This window comes from Rhinopithecus roxellana, chromosome 1, assembly GCF_007565055.1.
Source record: "Rhinopithecus roxellana isolate Shanxi Qingling chromosome 1, ASM756505v1, whole genome shotgun sequence".
NCBI classification, from domain to species: domain Eukaryota; kingdom Metazoa; phylum Chordata; class Mammalia; order Primates; family Cercopithecidae; genus Rhinopithecus; species Rhinopithecus roxellana.
In genome coordinates this window covers 190057539-190076371 of record NC_044549.1, presented here as the reverse complement: position 1 = coordinate 190076371, position 18833 = coordinate 190057539, and the positions used below count along the sequence as shown (strand labels likewise).

General features: G+C 42.3%; 1 protein-coding gene across 1 annotated transcript in view; it reads right to left on the bottom strand.

Moving 5' to 3' along the window:
• The window catches only part of LOC104674072, a 73514-nt gene that overhangs the window by 179 nt on the left and 54502 nt on the right, over positions 1 to 18833 (bottom strand). Inside the window, exons 8-9 of the mRNA XM_030939375.1 lie at positions 9859 to 9965; positions 291 to 403 (exon numbers count right to left, since the gene is read on the bottom strand). Of these exons, the coding sequence (XP_030795235.1) occupies positions 291 to 403; positions 9859 to 9965 (220 nt within the window). The remainder of the gene's footprint in view (positions 1 to 290; positions 404 to 9858; positions 9966 to 18833) is intronic.

Genomic DNA, 18833 nt, shown 5'->3' with positions numbered 1-18833 from the left:
CAATAGGTTAGCAGCAACTAGGATGTGGGTAGCGGTGGGAATTAAAGAGGGGAGGCCCAGTCTGTGCCAATCTTTGAGGAAACTGTTGTTCTCTTACTACTTGTCTCTCGGTTCAATAATCATCCATCAGACTGGAATGATGGTGTAGAGGAGCATGACCTAGAACCTAAATTCTCATATAATCAAATGCAAAACCGGCAGCTGATGGTGCCATCTGCCCCAAGGGCCCAGGCTCCACACAGCACTCCCTGGTGGCTGCTCCCCACTGACACAGACGTCCAAGAACTTACCTTTTTCTTCTTTTTACGGATAGTATTAGACTTCTTGCTGTTTTTCCAAATTGATCTGAAGGTATCTGAAGAGATCTGGGGAGTGACTGTAATTTTTAAGACCGGTAGTTTACCTGCAAGGGGAAAGAATATGATCATAAACAGGTAGGATATCTCACAACTACCTTAGAGGGAGTGGGTCTTAGGCTTCTGAGAGAGGCGTTCTCCCACATTCTTATTAGCCAAGTGACTTTTCTCTGACCTCATACCTCTTCCTTATATCTTCTTGGCGTGAGTGATCCTGACAATTAATTTACCTCTGAAGTAACTTTTTACACTTGTCCTGTCTTTCCCATTCGCACTGTCATGTCTTTTACCTGGATGATAGAACAGCCTCTTAACTGGTTTTCCTAATCCCAAACGTCCCCAACTCCAAGCCCATCCTGGACCCTGCTTCCAGATTAATCATCTGAAAGCAACATTCTGATCTTATCATTACCAGCTCTAATACCATTCCTGGCCCTCTTTCTTTAGTAGACATCTCTTGTTTCCGCCTACCCAGCTTCCATTTTGCTTCTTTCTGGAACAGTACCTTGAGTCTGTTTTAGGGTTCCACTCCCCTGCCCTCCAGGGTATGCACATAGCCCAGGGATGTCTAGTGTATTTCATCTCCCTGGCACAGTGATTGCTTAACAGGTGTGCATGTGACTCACGGTCGTCCAGTGAAAATCCAAAGAAGAGCTCCTTCTTGAGATTATTAACCAGGCAGAATGTAACCCTTTGGCTAATGCTGCTCAACTTGCCCCCATGTGGGAAAGAGCCTGCCCCAGAGTAAAGTCAACACAGCAGCAGAACTCTTAGGAGACGGAGGTGGTGGCATTATGGGAACCCTTGATTCCAGCTGGACTTTTAGCTAGAACCACCCTGGACTTATAGGAGTCAACAGATTTACTTTTGTACTTAAGTCAGTTTGAATTGGTTTTCTATCATTTGAAACCCAGAGTTCTCACTGATTTTCCTATAAAATAAAGACCCAAATCCCTAATTGTTATTCAGAGAGCCTATGTCAACCCCTCCTCCATATTCTTTCCCATGGCACTCTGCCTTCTCCTCTTTCCTGCTTTTCATTTAGCCATATGGCCAGGTCCTGCTTACAAGACAATGTGGTTTAGAATGTCACAACTTGAGGACGGGTGCAGGTGTTCACGCCTATAATCTCAGCACTTTGGGAGGCCGAGGAGGGCAGATCACCTGAGGTTGGGAGTTTGAGACCAGCCTGACCAACGTGGAGAAACTCTGTCTCTACTAGAAATACAAAATTAGCCAGGCATGGTGGCTCGTACCTGTGATCCCAGCTACTTGGGAGGCAGGAGAAATGCTTGAACTCGGGAGGCGGAGGTTGCAGTGAGCCAAGATCATGCCATTGCACTCCAGCCTGGGCAACAAGAGCGAAACTCTGTCTCAAAAAAAAAAAAAAAAAAAAAAAGAATGTCACAACTTGGAAAGGGCCAGAAATCAGATACTAGCACTTCCTCCTTGTCCTTTCCTTCTTTTTCTTCTGGCCTGGAATGGAGATGAGAGGTTACAGGTGTGGCAGCCACCTTGTAGCCATGAGGATAAGGGGCATTTGCTGAGGCGATGGTGGAGAAGGAGAGAAGGAATCTGGGACGTTGATGATGTGGGCAGTAGCTGTACCTGCCCAGTCCTCTTCCACCTGTGTAGGGCACTGTAGCTGGTTCTGTTACCTGTAGCCAAACACTATCTCTATGTGACACAGTATTTAATCGGAAACAGGTATAAATCATGGTCAAGGAGAAAAACAAAGCTGAGTTAGAAATACAAAGAGGACAGGTCCAAAGCAGGGGAAGGCAAAGCCTTCAGTAAGCAAAGATCAAAGTCTTGACCACTGAGGCAAGGAGGCAGTGTGGGATGCACGGCGCAGGCTGTGAGGTGTTTCATATGCTACAGACCATTTGAAATGGGGCCAGCAGCGTGGAGTGGAGGCCAGCTGAGGCCTCACAGGATTCATGTGTCACCTAAGCTCACAAAAGTCTGTTACGTTTCCTGGATGCCACACTTTTGGTCATCCTTTCTACTTATTTTCCACTTATAAAATTCTGCTCATTGGCCAGGCGCGGTGGCTCACACCTGTAATCCCAGCACTTTGGGAGGCCAAGGCGGGTGGATCACGAGGTCAGGAGATCGAGACCATCCTGGCTTACACGGTGAAACCCTGTCTCTACTAAAAATGCAAAAAAATAGCCGGGCGTGGTGGCGGGCACCTGTAGGCCCAGCTACTCAGGAGGCTGAGGCAGGAGAATGGCGTGAACCCGGGAGGCAGAGCTTGCAGTGAGCCAAGATCATGCCACTGCACTCCAGCCCGGGCGACTGAGCAAGACTCCGTCTCAAAAAAAAAAAAAAAAAAATTCTGCTCATTCTTCAATGAAGCATATCCCAAGTGTATGAGACTTCCTGTTCTTTTGTGCAGACTAAGATGATTTAAGCTAGCATTAGGTATTGGCCTGGACTTATACAACAACAAATTACATGGTGAGAAAGCTAAGCACTTTTCAATTCTCTCTTTAAAAATATTTTTGGCTGGGTGCAGTGGCTCGTGGCTCATGCCTGAAACCCTAGCACTTTGGGTTTCAGGAGTTCAAGACCAGCCTTGGAAAGATCTCATCTCTACAAAAGACCTAATCTCTACAAAAAATTTAACATTAGCCAGGCATGGTGGCACATGCCTGTAGTCCTAAGTACTTGGGAGGTTGAGGTAGGAGGATCACTTGAGCCCAGAAGTTCAAGGATACAGTGAACGAAGATCATGCCAATCCACTACAGCCTGGGCAACGGACCAATTTTCTTTCTTTCTCTTCCTTTCTTTCTGCTTCCTTCCCTTCCCCTCCCTTCTCCTCCCTTCTCCTCCCTTCCCCTCCCTTCCCCTCCCTTCCCCTCCCTTCCCCTCCCTTCCATTCCCTTTCCTTCACTTGGCTACAGACCAATTTTCTTTCTTTCTCTTCCTTTCTTTCTGCTTCCTTTCCTTTCTTTCTTTCCTTCCTTCCTTCTTTCTTTTCTTTTCTTCTTCTTCCTCTTCCTCCCCTCCTTCCTCCTCCTCCTCCTTCCTCCTCCTCCTTCTTTCTTCTTCTTTCCTTCCTTCTCTTTCCCTTCCTACCTTCCTACCTTCCTTCCTTCCTTCCTTCCTTCCTTCTTCTTCCTTCCTTCCTTCTTTTTTTCCTGTTTTTTTTTTTTTTTGAGACGGAGTCTTGCTCTATCGCCCAGGCTGGAGTGCAGTGGTGTGATCTTGGCTGACTGCATGCTCCGCCTCCCGGGTTCACGCCATTCTCCTGCCTCAGCCTCCTGAGTAGCTGGGACTACAGGCGCCCACAGCCACGCCCGACTATTTTTTTTTGTACTTTTAGTGGAGACGGGGTTTCACCGTGTTAGCCAGGATGGTCTCGATCTCCTCACCATGTGATCCGCCCGCCTCAATCTCCCAAAGTGCTGGGATTACAGGCGTGAGCTGCCACGCCTGGCCTGCCTTTCTTTCTTCCTTTCTTCCTTTCTTTCTTCCTTTCTTCCTTTCTTCCTTCCTTTCTTTCTTTTCTTTCCTTTCTTTCTCTTTCTTTCTTTCCTTTCTTCCTTCTTTCCTTCCTTCTTTTCTTTTCTTCTTCTTCCTCCCCCTCCTCCCTCCTCCTCCTTCCTCCTCCTCCTTCCTCCTCCCCCTTCTTCTTTCTTCCTCCTCTTCTTCTTCCTCTTCTTCTTCTTCTTCTTCTTCCTTCTTCCTCTTCCTCTTTTGTTCCTCTTCTTCTTCTTTTGTAGAGATAGATGGGGTCTCCCTAGGTTGCCCAGGCTGGTCTCAAACTCCTGGGCTCAACTTATCCTCCCACCTTGGCCTCCCAAAGTGCTGGGATTACAGGTGTGGGCCATTGCACCTGGCCCCAAGTCCTCTTCTGCAGAGGCAGCCACTTTCAACTTATTCAGCAGTTTTTCATGATATTTACTGCCCGATTTTAAGCAAAGTGCTTATGATATTATTTCTTGATATTTCTGTTTAAAATATGTAAATATTGACTTTTGTAACTTCTTCTTGCCAAGCCTCCCAATAAAGATATATCACAATTTTTAGTTAAATCAACACTTGGTGTATTCATTGGTATTTTTTTTGTACATATTTCATTGTATATCTGTCTTCTGTCTAAGTTAATAATTGCCTGTTTTTTCATTTGCAGAGTTTTCTGTGTACCTATTCTAAATATTTTCCCAGAGGTTTCTGTCATTTCTCATATACTTATCAATATTTCTTTCAAAATACTTAAGTATTTCTTTTTTATTTATTTGTTTGTATTTTTAGTAGAGATAAGGGTTTCCTCATGTTGGCTAGGCTAGTCTTGAACTCCTGACCTCAGCTGATAAAATACTTAAGTATTTCACATGCTCTATAAGTTCAGTTTTTACCCAAGTCTTTCTTCTTTCTGAAGTCTTCTACTTTTCTGCTCCAATTTGGATTTACCTCAACCATCATCTGGGACTCCCTTTTTTACTGTCCTGTATAGGGCCTTCTGATTTCTGAACTTGGTGTTCTTTGTAGTTTACTTTATTTTATTTTATTTTTATTTATTTATTTATTTGAGACAGAGTCTCACTCTGTTGCCCAGGCTGGAGTGCAGTGGTACGATCTCGGCTCACTGCAACCTCCGCCTCGTGGGTTCAAGTGATTCTCCTGCCTCAGCCTCCTGAGTAGCTGGGCTTATGGGTGGTTACTGCCATGCCTGGCTAATTTTGTATTTTTAGTAGAGAGGGGGTTTCGCCAAGTTAGCCAGGCTGGTCTCAAACTCCTGACCTCAAATGATCCACCCGCCTCAGCCTCCCAAAGTGCAGGGATTACAGGTATGAGCCACTGCGCCTGGCCTGTCTTCGTGTTTTATTTTCTCATTTTGCTCAAGCATGTTCTTTGAAAGTTTCCTAGGAATGGACTCAGAGGAGGTGCATGTTTGGAATGCTTGCATGTTGAAAACATCATTATTTTGGCCTCATATGTGGTTAGAAGTTGGGAATGTATAGACTTCTCATAGAATTGTCATAGTAGCACTTTGTTGCCCCTAGCTTCTGGTTAGAAAGTCTGATGTCATTCTAATTCCCAGTTCTTTGGATGCAAATTATTTTCTTTCAGTCAGTTGTTAGGATCCCCTTTTTATTCCTAGTGTTCTGAATGTCATCATGATGTACTTTTTATATTTCCCTGTGCTGGACACCCAATGGGCTCTTTCAATGTGCAGATTTATGTTCCTTGGTTCTGGGAAAGTTCTTTATTTATTCCTTTGATAATTCCCTGTCTTCACTTTTCTCTGTTTTCTCTTTCTGAAAACTCTGAGTTAGACACTGATGTTCGTAGGTTGATCCTCGTCTCTTATATTTTCTCACCAATTTTTCATCTTCTTATCTTTTGTTTTACTTCTGAAGACTTTCTTTTTTTGGGTGGGGGTGAGCTGAGTACAGGGAACTTTGTTGATGGTACACAACAAAGCAGGGCTCCTCAGCCCTTCCCTCTTCAGGGGTCTGTGTTAAAGCAATCCTGTTAAAATGTGGGTTACATCAGTTAATTCCTAGGTTTATCATTCTCAAAAGCCTTTCCATCTCAACAGAGTTATACCCTAAAGTCCTCACAAGGGTCTGGAAGGCCTTCTGCTCTGCATACTTGCATCTCAAATTGTTTGGAAACTGAGGAGGGGGCAGTCTCAGTGTGGTGGGGGACTGAGTGCAGCAGGTATTCCCCAGCAGCTGAGGGCCTCCCTCATCTTCTCTGCTCTGACTGGTGGTCCAGGGGTCTTACTCCTTGGAGGTCATGTGGAATTTGGCCTTGTTCTTACTGGAACATGCTCATACTGGAACATGTACGCCATGTAGTTGTGGTCAATGAAGGGGTCATTGATGGTGACAACATCCACTTTGCCAGAGTTAAAAGCAGTCCTGGTGACCAGGGCCTACTATGGACACATCTGTTTATTCTGGCCTTCACCTTCACCCTGGTGTCTGAGGGGCGCAGCTGGTGCTGCATGAGAAAATGCAGTTGTCTATCGAACTGGAGGAGCAGAGGGCTGACTTTCTTGATTTTACCTGTCAACCTTTTTTTTTTTTTTCCAGAATATTTTATTTTGGCTATCATTTTTACTTTCCAAAAACTTTTTCTTATTTGCTAACTGTTCTTTTTTCATAGTACCCCATTCCTTTTTCATGGTTGCCTTATCTTTTCTTGCATTCAGAACGTTACAATGTTAGAGCTTTTTTGTTTTTCTTTAGTTTTCTGCATTGTTTCTGTATCTTCAGGGTTCCTTTATTCCCTCTGTTTCAGGGTTAGTCTCTCATGTTGGCTACTTGCCTCAAGTGTCTGGAGGTTCTCAGGTATCTGTTCACAATGAAGCATAAGACATACAAAGGCTGATGGGCAGCTCTCATGTATGTTCAGGGCTTGCTGACCCGCTAGGCTTCTTTGAATGGTGAGGAGATGGCCAGCTGTCAGCATCTAGAATTTCCTTTTCTAGGGCAATTCAATTTCTCAAGGAATACCCCAATCTTCTACATGGCTGTCAGCCTTCTGGAAGCAGGGCAGATAAGCCTGGGATGGTAGTAAGGACTGAATTTCAACTGTTCAATGGATACAATTTTCCTTAATTCTCGTATTTGTAGCTTCTCCCCAACCCACATTTTCCACCTTGCTGGGTGTTCTGGGTCTGCTCAAAGGCCCTGTGTAGTTTTTCCAGAGAAAACTCCTTAACTAGAATCCTTGTTCTGCCCTTGCCTCCCCTATAGTCGATTTTTAACATAGAGCTGGAGCAATCCTGTTAAAATGTGGGTTACATCAGGTTACTTCTAGGTTTATCATTCTCAAAAGCCTTTCCATGTCAACAGTTACACTTGAAAGTCCTCACAAGAGTCTAGAATGCTTTCTGCTCTGCATACTTGCATCTCAAATTGTTTGTCCTCTGACTCTCCCATTCTAGCTCACTCCATTCAGCCATGCTAGCGGCTTTACTGAACACACCAGGAGGCTTCTACTTTAAGGCCTTGGTACTTGCTGTTCCTTCTAGCCAGAATGCTCATCTCTCAGATATTCATATGGCCTGCTCTGTCACTGCTTTAGGTCTTTACTCAAGTGTCCCTTCTCAGCAACGCCTTCCCTGGCTACCCTCACTAAGATGGCAACCCCCACACCCTGACACACACTTTACCCCCCATTTGCTTTATTTTTCCTCTAAGTATGATCCCCATCAGATATACAATCATATATATGCCTCATGAAGGCAGGAATTCATGACTCCCCTCCCCAGGGTCTAGAACAGGGCCCGGTACATGATAGGCATTAACAAATATATAAAGAAAGAAGAATGAATAAATGAAATGTTCCTTCAGTACTCTGTTTTCTTATTAGTGAAAAAGCAGTAAGACAGAATAACAGCTTCTTGTTTCACTAGTTTTTTTTTTTTTTTTTTTTTTTAATGAAATGAGGTTGCTAATTTCTCTGAGGAAGATTTCATTGGCCTAGTCCATCATTAAAGTCAGGTTATTAAGATCTCCTTGACAGCCAAGTAAGTGACCTGAGGCTGTTAATTTGGATTTCGTGAAAGAATTAGAATTAGAATTAGAAATTAGCTTGTTAACTTGCAAATGTTAAGAAACAATCAATTGAAGAGCTTTAATACTACTATTGCTTTTAATGTTTAAAATGATGCCATTAGGGCAAAATGGGAAGAGATTTTCCCTATAAAACCCAACCAGTTAACCCTGTTTTGAGGAATCTTCTTGGTGTTCAAACTAACAATCCAATTGAAGTATTCCATCAGAAACACCATAATTATTTCAGCTCAAGAGATAGATGCATTAAGGCTACTCATTATATATATTACTATATTTGAAAAAATGATTCTTGAACTATAAATTACTTTTTAATGCCTTATAAATGAGTATTTGTATTTTCAGGTGGGTATTTCATAATTATCTTCTCATTTATGCAAATTAAAACATTTACTAAGCAAAGCATGATGTTTTCCAGCTCCAAATACGTACTCAGAGATGATCATTTTCCATCAAGTCATCTGAGACTGATTGTCATTAGCATTCACTAGAGTCATGGTCACGAGACTGCCTGCAGACTTGTAACAACTTCTCCCTCAATGTATAATGAAAAAGTTACTATGGTGCCAGGAAAAACAAAATGAAATCATTCACCTGCCTTCAGTTTATCAAGCTTAAAGCTATATTTGAACTAAATTTAACAGAGTACTTCTGCTGAAATTGAATTCAACTCTAAAGGAATAGAAAGTAGATATTCTGTTTCTCTAAAGGGATAATTTAAACATCATGGAATCACTTGATTGGAGTTTTAGTTTTAAAAATGTTAATACAATATATAGTAATATCATTATAATTCTTCTATCTAAAACTCCAGAACCTTAAAAGAAAAATGCAATCTATGATTATACTACGTCTCTAAGACCACGCTGAGGAAATGGTAGAGACCCATGCTGGGACTGCTTAATTCTCTCAGCTTAACCTACCCAGTAACACACCAAGAGTTCTTTCTGCTTTTCTTAAGGTTGAATTTGCGTTTTCAAATGTGTTTATGAAGTCTTCCTTTGAGCTTCACTTAAAATGACATTTCTTCCCCTCCTCTGCCTTAGCATGGCGAGCAGCCATCATTAATTCCAGTCATGCATGCTGGTGATGGAGAGGGCAGGAGTGGCAATAGGAACCAACTCCTTCCACACATGATTCTCTCCTTTTCAAAGGATTGCAGCATCATAAAAGACTTACTGCTTTCCCTATGCCGATCACAATTTAATCATTCTTTGATTATCCAGAAAGCACATCAAAATCTTATGGGGGGTGTTACTTGAATTTTCTTTTTCTTTTTCTTTTTTTTTTTGAGACGGAATCTCGCTCTGCCGCCCAGGCTGGAGTGCTGTGGCCGGATCTCAGCTCACTGCAAGCTCCGCCTCCCGGGTTCACGCCATTCTCCTGCCTCAGCCTCCGGAGTAGCTGGGACTACAGGTGCCCGCCACCTCGCCCGGCTAATTTTTTGTATTTTTTAGTAGAGACGAGGTTTCACCGTGTTAGCCAGGATGGTCTCAATCTCCTGACCTCGTGATCCGCCCGTCTTGTTGGCCTCCCAAAGTGCTGGGATTACAGGCTTGAGCCACCGTGCCCGGCCTCGAATTTTCTAATTGATATCTGGAGACCTCTCTGCAGGTTGGGCTGAGAAGAGAATGGAGAGTGGGAAAAGCATTTCTTGGAGAACAGGCAAGGATGAGAGGAGCAAGAAAGAAAAAAAGCAATAGAGAAAATTTCCCCTTAAAAACACGTGTTACTTAGATCGAAGGCTACATATGACATCCTAGAAATTCTTGAACTCTGTGCAAATCACTGGGAAAATTGACACAATGATGGCTGGCCTGTGACAGTGTCCCTGGTCATTGCATAGTTCGGGCCAGTTACTTAAATGAAAAAAGCGGAGCAAGTTGTGAGTAGTACAGCATTTAGGAGTGAGTGGCTGTAGGCAGGTGGAGGGGAAACACATAACCTGAAAACACTCTACCTGTCTTTCTGGCTCTCAGCGCTTCAAGTATTTCAGCAGCAGCCATTTCTCCCAGAACATTGTTTCCAAGGTCAATTTCCCTTAAGTGGGCAGAGTATTTGATCAGGCTGTCGAAAGAAAATCACACACACACACACACACACAGGCATCGTGTCAAGCATTGTTACTCAAAGAACCTCAATTCAGTTATTTTGGAGAATGATCTCTCTTTTTAAACCCCTCCCCCAACCCCAAACCCAAGATGATGCATTGGCACAATGTGAGACCAAAGACATCCCAAAACCAATTTTTACCAATCTAATCTCTCTAGTTTGGATACTTCTCCTAGGTAAGTTGGTAGAATAAGAATTTTTGGTTGTTTGAATCGTTCATTTGTTTATTTACTCAAAAGATATGGTATGATATAATGTAATGTAGGACTACCTACTTTAGATTTTATATACCAGCAAATGTCTAAAACTTTAGAGGGACAGAGAAAGGTTTGGCAACTTTTGGTATGTCAAGAAATAACAACTGTCAACACTGTAAACGAGCAAACATTTTTACATCAAAGTAGGAAGGGCATAGTCTGAAAACAAAGGATAGCTTTTTAAATCAAATAACTTTAGTTTTACGAAAAGTAAACTGCACTGTTGTTACATTCGTAATTTCTTTGAGGACTATTGCAAAAAAAAATTTTTTTTTTGAGACAGAGTCTCGCTGTGTCACCCAGGCTGGGGTGCAGTGGGATAATCTTGGCTCACTGCAACTTCTATATCCCGATTTAAGCAATTCTTGTGCTTCAGCCTCCCAAGTAGCTAGAATTACAGGCACATGCCATGACGGGAAATTTCTTAAAGTGCAAGCCTTGCACTGGACTGCCGACTGGTCTTTGGGACTCTGGCATCATGAGTGAATAAGAAATCTGGGCAAAGGCCTGGACTCCTGGTCAGCTTCAACTCCTTGTCAAATCATGTGTCAAATCATGTGATCACGGCAGGCTATGTGCCCTCACCTCCCTCATCTATAAAACTGGCCCGAAAAAGGCTGTTCTGCCTATTTCATAAGGTTGTAGTGAAAACAGAATGAAGCCATTTCTATGAAAGTATTTTGCAAATGCAATGCCGATGATGGTATACTGAGAGCATACTTATTACATGCATATTATGTACGTAGCACTGCAGGGATTAAGAGAAGTTTGACACAAGGCCTCTGCTCTGAAAGAAGTTATATGACTATCAATAAAACAATTTCAAGCCCTTACCACGGGCTGCAGGTATGAAATTTCAGTTAGGGACCACACTGAATACGAGGCTACCTTCTCGCTCATTGTGTATATGTTCCACTGATTAAGCAGCCGGAATGCAAGGCCAGTGCTGAATGGTCCTGCCAGACTCTCTCAAAGGTCTTGCTCTTGAGGAAACTGTCGGCCTAGTCAGGATTTGACCAGCCTTGGCTTCCTGCACTGCCTGGTTGTGTGCAGTGTCTTCAGACAAAATGAGTGGACAGCAGGGATGTGAGGCAGAACAGATGGTCCACAGAAGGAGGGCAGGAAGTGAGGAGGACGAACTTCATAACTCAACAATTCTACATCTAGGTCGACTCCAGAGGCCATGGATCTCACCACTACACCATGCAGCCTCACGAGTGAAGGTTTGATGGAGTATTCACTACATGCCAGCTGTGACCAGGGCCCCACATGGTTAAGTGCCTATGCCCTGCACAAGGTGCCTTCCAAGAGGGTAAGTGGGGCTGAAATCCAGCAGAGTTCTGCTTGCCAAATGCTGGGCTCCAAAGCATGGACCTGAAAGGGGAACTTCCTCTGATTCATTGGCCAGAGGTGGTGCCTTCTAAATTCATCTGTGCAAAGGGACTAACAGCCCCTGGTCAATCCCCTTGGCTCTCTTACATCCACCGAGCTCCTCTTCCTGGATACTGAGAGCCCCCAGTGATAAAAGGTGAGGAGCTATGAATCTGTTCCCTGAAGTCCTCCTGAAGTCTGTGATCATCCTCCAGCTCTCTACAACTGGCCCAGAGTGGGGCCTGCCAGAGTGGGCTGGGGCTGCAAAGACGGTGCTTCTACCTCTAGGGCATAGCCTGTCAGCACTGCAGAGGGGCGCAGCAGGAGCGTGGGGGTTTGCCTGTGAAGGTGGAAATGGAGAGGGGTAGCTATGCTTGAGGTGAGCATGCAGTCGACTGCACAAGTCACATTGGAAAGCTACCAGCTGCCCATGGGATGGGGTGAGGCTGAAAAGGTGTGGAAGAGTTCGATGATACAATATTTAAACTAGCCAAGTTAAATGGATGCTAAATTTGCACGAAGTTATCATTATGAGTTCAAGTCGTTCAGGTCGCTAGAGTAGGAGTAGTTGAAAGGGAATGCAAAACCAAGGAGGCAGGTGGCAGTCATCATGAATGAGAGTCAGGAGTGGTGCAAGAAACATCAGAGTGAAATGAAGGTGAGCTGGGTAGAGAGGGGAACATGGGAGTACTCCAGGGTTCTGGGAGGGTAGGGATGCTTCAAACAAGGAACTTGGCTTAGACTTTGAGTCAGTAAGACCCAGGTTTAAAATCCTTTTTTTTTTTTTTTTTTTTTTTTTTTTTTGAGATGTCGCCCAGGCTGGAATGCAGTGGTGCAATCTCAGCTCACTGCAACTTCCACCTCCCGGGTTCAAGCGATTCTCCTGCCTCAGTCTCCTGAGTAGCTGGGACTATAGGTGTGTGCCACAACACCTGGCTAATTTTTGTGTTTTTAGTAGAGATGAGGTTTCACTATGTTGGCCAGGCTGGTCTCGAACTCCTGGTCTTAGGTGATCCACTTGCCTTAGCCTCTCAAAGTGCTAGGATTACAGGTGTTAGCCACCATGCCAGCCCTAACACTCAGTTTTACAGTTACAACTCTGACTTTCTGGGCAAGTGACTTACCCATTTTGAATCTCAGTTTCCTCATCCGTAAAATGAGAGTAATGATATTTATGACTTAGAATTGGTGTGAGGAGTAACAAACCTATGTTCACAGCATCTATTGCATTATAGGTGACCATAAAGTGACGCACGACTTCTGCTTTTGGCTATGATGGAGAAACGGGGATTGAATTTACCCTCTGCCCAAAATCAAATTTTAACCACCAGAGAAAATATATTGAACAATGGTTTTCAAATATTGGACAAGAGACAGGATAGGCCAACAAGCTCTGAGAAGGAGAACACATAAGGTGAGCCCTGTGAGTGCCCCACTTACTGCCTGAAGAGCCTTTCTGGGTCCCCAGCACTGCAGGCAGGGAGGGCAATCAGATTCTGTTGGTCTCACTGAGTTGAGACACAGACTTCAGAGTTTGGGTAAAGGTGGCTAGAATTTATAGGACAGAATTTCGGAGAGGAGAGGGCCTTATAGAAATAGAGAGTTCTGTGCCTTTTGCAGAGAGTTTGCCCCAAAAATTTGGTTGAGTACACTTCTGAGGAAGGTACTAAGGCTAGGGAAACATTCACAGGACAGGCAAGTGGAACAAGCCCTGAGGCTCATACAGGGCTGAGAACAGATAATATTCCTACCAGCCAGAGTGTAAAAACCTCCTAATACATGAGGCATCGACAGCTAAAAAGTGTATTGCCTCAGTAGTGGGACCAAATTAATCCTAGAGTCAAAACTCTTCTGGATGTGTCCAAACAAAGCTTTAAAACAAGCCTCGGCTGGGCACGGTGGCTCACGCCAGTAATCCCAGCACTTTGGGAGGCCGAAGCAGGCAGATCACTTGAGGCCAGGAGGTCAAGACCAGCCTGGGCAACATGGACAAACCCCGTCTCTACTAAAAATACAAAGATTAGCCAGGCATGGTTGCATGCGTCTGTAGTCCCAGCTACTCGGGAGGCTGAGGCATGAGAATCGCTTGAACCTGGGAGGCGGAGGTTGCAGCCGAGATAGTGCCATTGCACGTCAGCCTGGGTGACACAGTGAGACTCTGTCTCAAACAACCAACCAACCAACCAACCAACCCCAGAAGCCTCAAAGGAATCCAACTATTGCCAAGAAATTAACTGTATCAGAGGACAAGCCTGTAAATATTAAAAGGAATGAAAAGGGAATTTTAAAAATCCATCACCCAATAACATAAATTCACCATGTTTGGCCTCTACTGAAAAGAGAAGCAGGAAATCTGACTTATAACTGGGAACAAATATTAATCAATCAAAATATCCAAAAATGATACTGAAGATAGAATTAATAGTCGAAGATATTAAAACATTTAAGTATACTCTATATATTCAAGAGGGCAGAGGAAAATATGAACATGAAGAAGACTGAAATGGAAGATACTGAAAAAACTCAAATTGGGCCAGGAGCGGTGGCTCACACCTGTAATCTCAGCACTTTGGGAGGCAGAGGCAGGCAGATCACCTGAGGTCAGAAGTTCAAGACCAGCCTGGCCAACATGGTGAAACCCCGTCTCTACTAAAAATACAAAAATTAGCCAGGCATGGTGGCGGGTGCCTGTAATCCCAGCTATTTGGGAGGCTGAGGCAGGAGAATTGCTTGAACTTGGGAGGTGGAGATTGCAGTGAGCTGAGATCACGCCACTGCACTCCAGCCTGGGTGACAGAGAGAGACTCTGTCTCAAAAAAAAAAAAAAGAAAAAAAAATTTAAAAATTTAAATTGAACTTTCAGAGATTAAAAAGTACAATGTCTGAGATAAGAAAAATACATTGGATGGACTTTGCAGCATAGTAGACATTGTAGACAATATGTGAAGACATAGCAACAGAAACTACCCAAAGTGAAATGCAGGGGAGAAAAAGACCAAAAAAAAAAAAGAAAAAAGAAAAAAGAAAAACACAACATCATTTAGCTGTGCAATAAAATCAAGTAGCCTAACATATATGTAATTAGAGTTTCAGAAGGATAAAAGACAGGAGTGATAGAAAAAAAAATACTTGAAAGGGAGTGGTCTAAAATTTTCTAAATTTGATGAAAACTACAAACACATAGATCTAAGAAGTTCAACAAACTCCAATCTGAAAAAACAAGAAGAAAGTCACACTAAGCATGTCATACTTAAATTGCTGAAAACCAGTGATAAAAAGAAAGTCTTAAAAGCAGCCAGAGACTGGACATGGTGGCTCACACCTGAAATCCTAGCACTTTGGGAGGCTAAGGTGGGTGGATCACTTGAGGCCAGGGGTTTGAGACTAGCCTGGGCAACATGGCGAAACCCTATCTCTACTAAAAATACAAAAAAAATTTAGCTGGGCATATTGGTTGCACACCTGTAGTCCCAGCTACTTGGGAGGCTGAGGCACGAGAATTATTTGAACTGGGGAGGCAGAGGTTACAGTGAGCCAAGATCACGTCACTGCACTCCAGCCTGGGTGACAGTGAGACTCTGGAAGAAGAAAAGAAGAGAGAAGAAAGAAGAAGAAGAAGAAGAGGAAGAAGAAGAAGGAGGATGAGGAGGAGGAGGAAGGAGAAGAGGAAGAAGAGGAAGAGGAAGAAGAAGTAGAAGAAGAAGGAGGAGGAGGAAGAGGAGGAGGAGGAGGCAGCATACAGAGGAATAAAAACAAATTATATACAAAAGAATAGAGATAAAAATGATGTCTCTTCAGAAACAATACAAGCAGAAGATAGTGATGCTTCTTCAGAAACAATACGAGCAGAAGATAGTGCAGCAACATCTTAAAAGTATTAACTGCCTGCTGGGCATGGTGGCTCATGCCTGTAATCCTAGCACTTTGGGAGGCCAAGGCAGGTGGATTACCTGAGGTCAGGAGTTCGAGACCAGCCTGGCCAACATGGTGAAACCCTATCTCTACTAAAAATACAAAAATTGGCCAGGTGTGGTGGCACATGTCTGTAATCCCAGCTACACGAGAGACTGAGGAAGGAGAATCACTTGAACTCAGCGGGTGGAGGTAGTAGTGAGCCGAGACTGCGCTACAGCACTCCGGCCTGTGCGACAGGAGCAAGACTCCATCTCAAAAAAAAAAAAAAAAAGTATTAACTGTCCATCAAATATTTTGTACCTTGCCAAAAAAAAAAAAAAAAAACAAAAACACTTTAAAAATGAAGGCAGCATAGACTTGTTAGATATACAAAGGCTTAGAGAATTCATCACCAGCAGACCAGGATTATAAGAAATGTATAAAGTAAGTCTTTCAGACAGAAGAATATGATATCACGTAGAAATGTGAATATAGCCAAAGGAATAAAGAATGCCAGAAATGGTAAATATGTGAATAAACATAAAAACTCCCCCCTTATTAAAAAAACAACTGCTTAAAATAGACATAATAATAATGTATCCTTGGATTTATAAAACTTGTAAAGGTAAAATATATGACTACAAAAACACAAAGGATAGGAAGAGAATGGAAGTATACTGTTGTAAGATTCTTATACTATAAGTGAAGTAGTATAATGTTATTTGAAGGTAGGTTGTAATAAGTTAAACATGAAGGCTGTAAACACTAGAGCATCCACTAGAAAATAAAAGACTAAGAGGTATTGCTCACAAGCCAATTAAAGACATAAAAATGGAATTATAAACATTAATCCAAAAAGCAACAGAAAACTAGTTTAAAAGGAACAAAGAACAGATGAGACAAATAGAAAACAAATGGCAAGATGATAGGTTAAAAAACCAAACCATAAAGATAATCACATTAAATATAATGGTCTAAACAATTAAAAGACAAAGATTGTCAAATGGATAAAAAAAGAAGGTCTCAGCTATATGCTGTCTATAAGAAACCCAATTTCAATATAAAAACACAGATAGGTTAAAACCAAAGGATGAAAACAGATATATTATGTAAATATTCATTAAAAAAAGACCTGAAGTGGCTATATTAATATCAATCAAAGTAGGGAGCATTACCAAGGATAAAGAAGACCATTTCATAATGATGAGTGCCAATTCATCGAGAGGCACAACAATCAAAAATGTTTATGTACCTAAAAACAGAGCTTCAAAATACATGAGGCAAAAACTGATTAAACTATAAGGAGATATAAACAACATCACAATTTTCCCCTCTCTCAATAGTTGATAGAACATGTAAAAATTTGTACATATATATAAGACTTCAATAGCACTGCCAACCAACTTGACCTAATTGACATTTATGGGGCATTCAATCCAATAACAGCAGAATACAGTATTTTCTCATGCACATGGAACATTTACCAAGATAGATCAGATCTGGGGCATAAAAGAAATAAAACAAGTGTGTTCCTTTTTTCCCCTAGAGATGAGATCTTGCTATGTTGCCCAAGGCTGATCTCAAACTCTTGAGCTCAAGCAATCCGCCCACCTAAGCCTCTCAAGTAGCTGGGACTACATGAGCACACCAGGCATGGGACCTGTAGTTCCAGTTACGTGGGAGGCGGAGGTGGGAAAATCGCTTGAACCCGGGAGACAAAGGTTGCAGTGAGCCGAGATCATGCCATTGCACCAGGTATGTTTTCCAACCATAGCAGAATTTAATTAAGAATCAAGAGATTCTTAATCTCTTGATTAAAACAGAATGATATCTGAAAAAATATACACATATGTGGAAACTAAACAGAGCTATTCTAAATAACCCATAGGTTAGAGAAAAAATTAAAAGGAATATTAGAAAATAGTTTGAACTGAATGAAATGAAAATATAACATATTGAAATTTGTAGGAAACAATAAAATAAGTGCTTAGTGCTAATATAAACATTTATATTAGAAAAATTAAAAGATTTAAAATCAATAAGTTAAGCTTTCACTTTAATAATCTAGAAAGAGAAGAACATATTGAACCCAAGGTAAGCAGAATAAAGGAACTAATAAAGACAAGAGATGAAATCAATAAAGTTAAAAACAGATAAACAGTAGTGAAAATCAAGAGTGGTTCCGTGAAAAGATCAATAAAATTAATAAATTTCTAACCAGATCAATCAGAAAAAGAGAGAACACAAGTAATCAATACCAAGAATGAAAAAGGAGACATCACTATAGATGCTACAGATATTAAAAGGATCACAAGAAAATATTACGAAGAACTTTATGCCAATAAATCTGACAATTTAGATGAAATAAATTTCTTGAAAGACACAAACTACTAAAGCTTTGCTCAAGATAAAATATCCAGCATAGCCTTATACCTATTAAAGAAATTGAATTTAGGCCGGGTGCAGTGGCTCATGCCTGTAATCCCAGCACTTTGGGAGGCTGAGGCAGGAGGATCATGAGGTCAAGAGATCGAGACCACCCTGGCCAACATGGTGAAACCCTGTCTCTACTAAAAATACAAAAATTAGCCAGGCATGATGGCAGGTGCTTGTAGTCCCAGCTACTCAGGAGGCTAAGGCAGGAGAATAACTTGAATCCAGGAGGTGGAGGTTGCAGTGAGCTGAGATTGTGCCACTGCACTCCAGTCTGGCGACAGAGAGAGACTCCATCTCAAAAAAAAAAAAAAAAAAAAAATTGAATTTATTGTTAAAAACCTTCCCATAAAGAAAGCTCCAGGCCCAGATGTTTTCATTGACAATTCTACCGAATATTTAAGGATGAGATAATGCTAACGCTACACAAATTATTTCATAAAATAGAAGAGGGGGACACACTTATTAGCTCATTCTGTAAGGCCAGAATTACCCTGATCTCAATGCCAGACGAAGATATTACGAGAAAAGAAAAGTTCAGCCAGGCGTGGTAGCTCACATCTGTAATCCCAGAATTTTGGGAGGCCGGGGAGGGCAGATGACTTGAAATCACAAGTTCAAGACCAGCCTGGCCAACATGGTGAAAACCCATCTCTACTAAAAATACAAAAAATTAACTGGGTGTGGTGACCCACACCTATAGTCCCAGTTACCTGGGAGGTGGAGGTGGGAGAATCGCTAGAACCCGGGAGGCGGAGGTTGCAGTGAGCCAAGATCATGCCGTTGCACTCCAGCCCAGGCAACAGAGCAAGACTCCATCTCAAAAAATAAATAAATAAATAAAAAGAAACAAAGAAAAGAAAAGAAG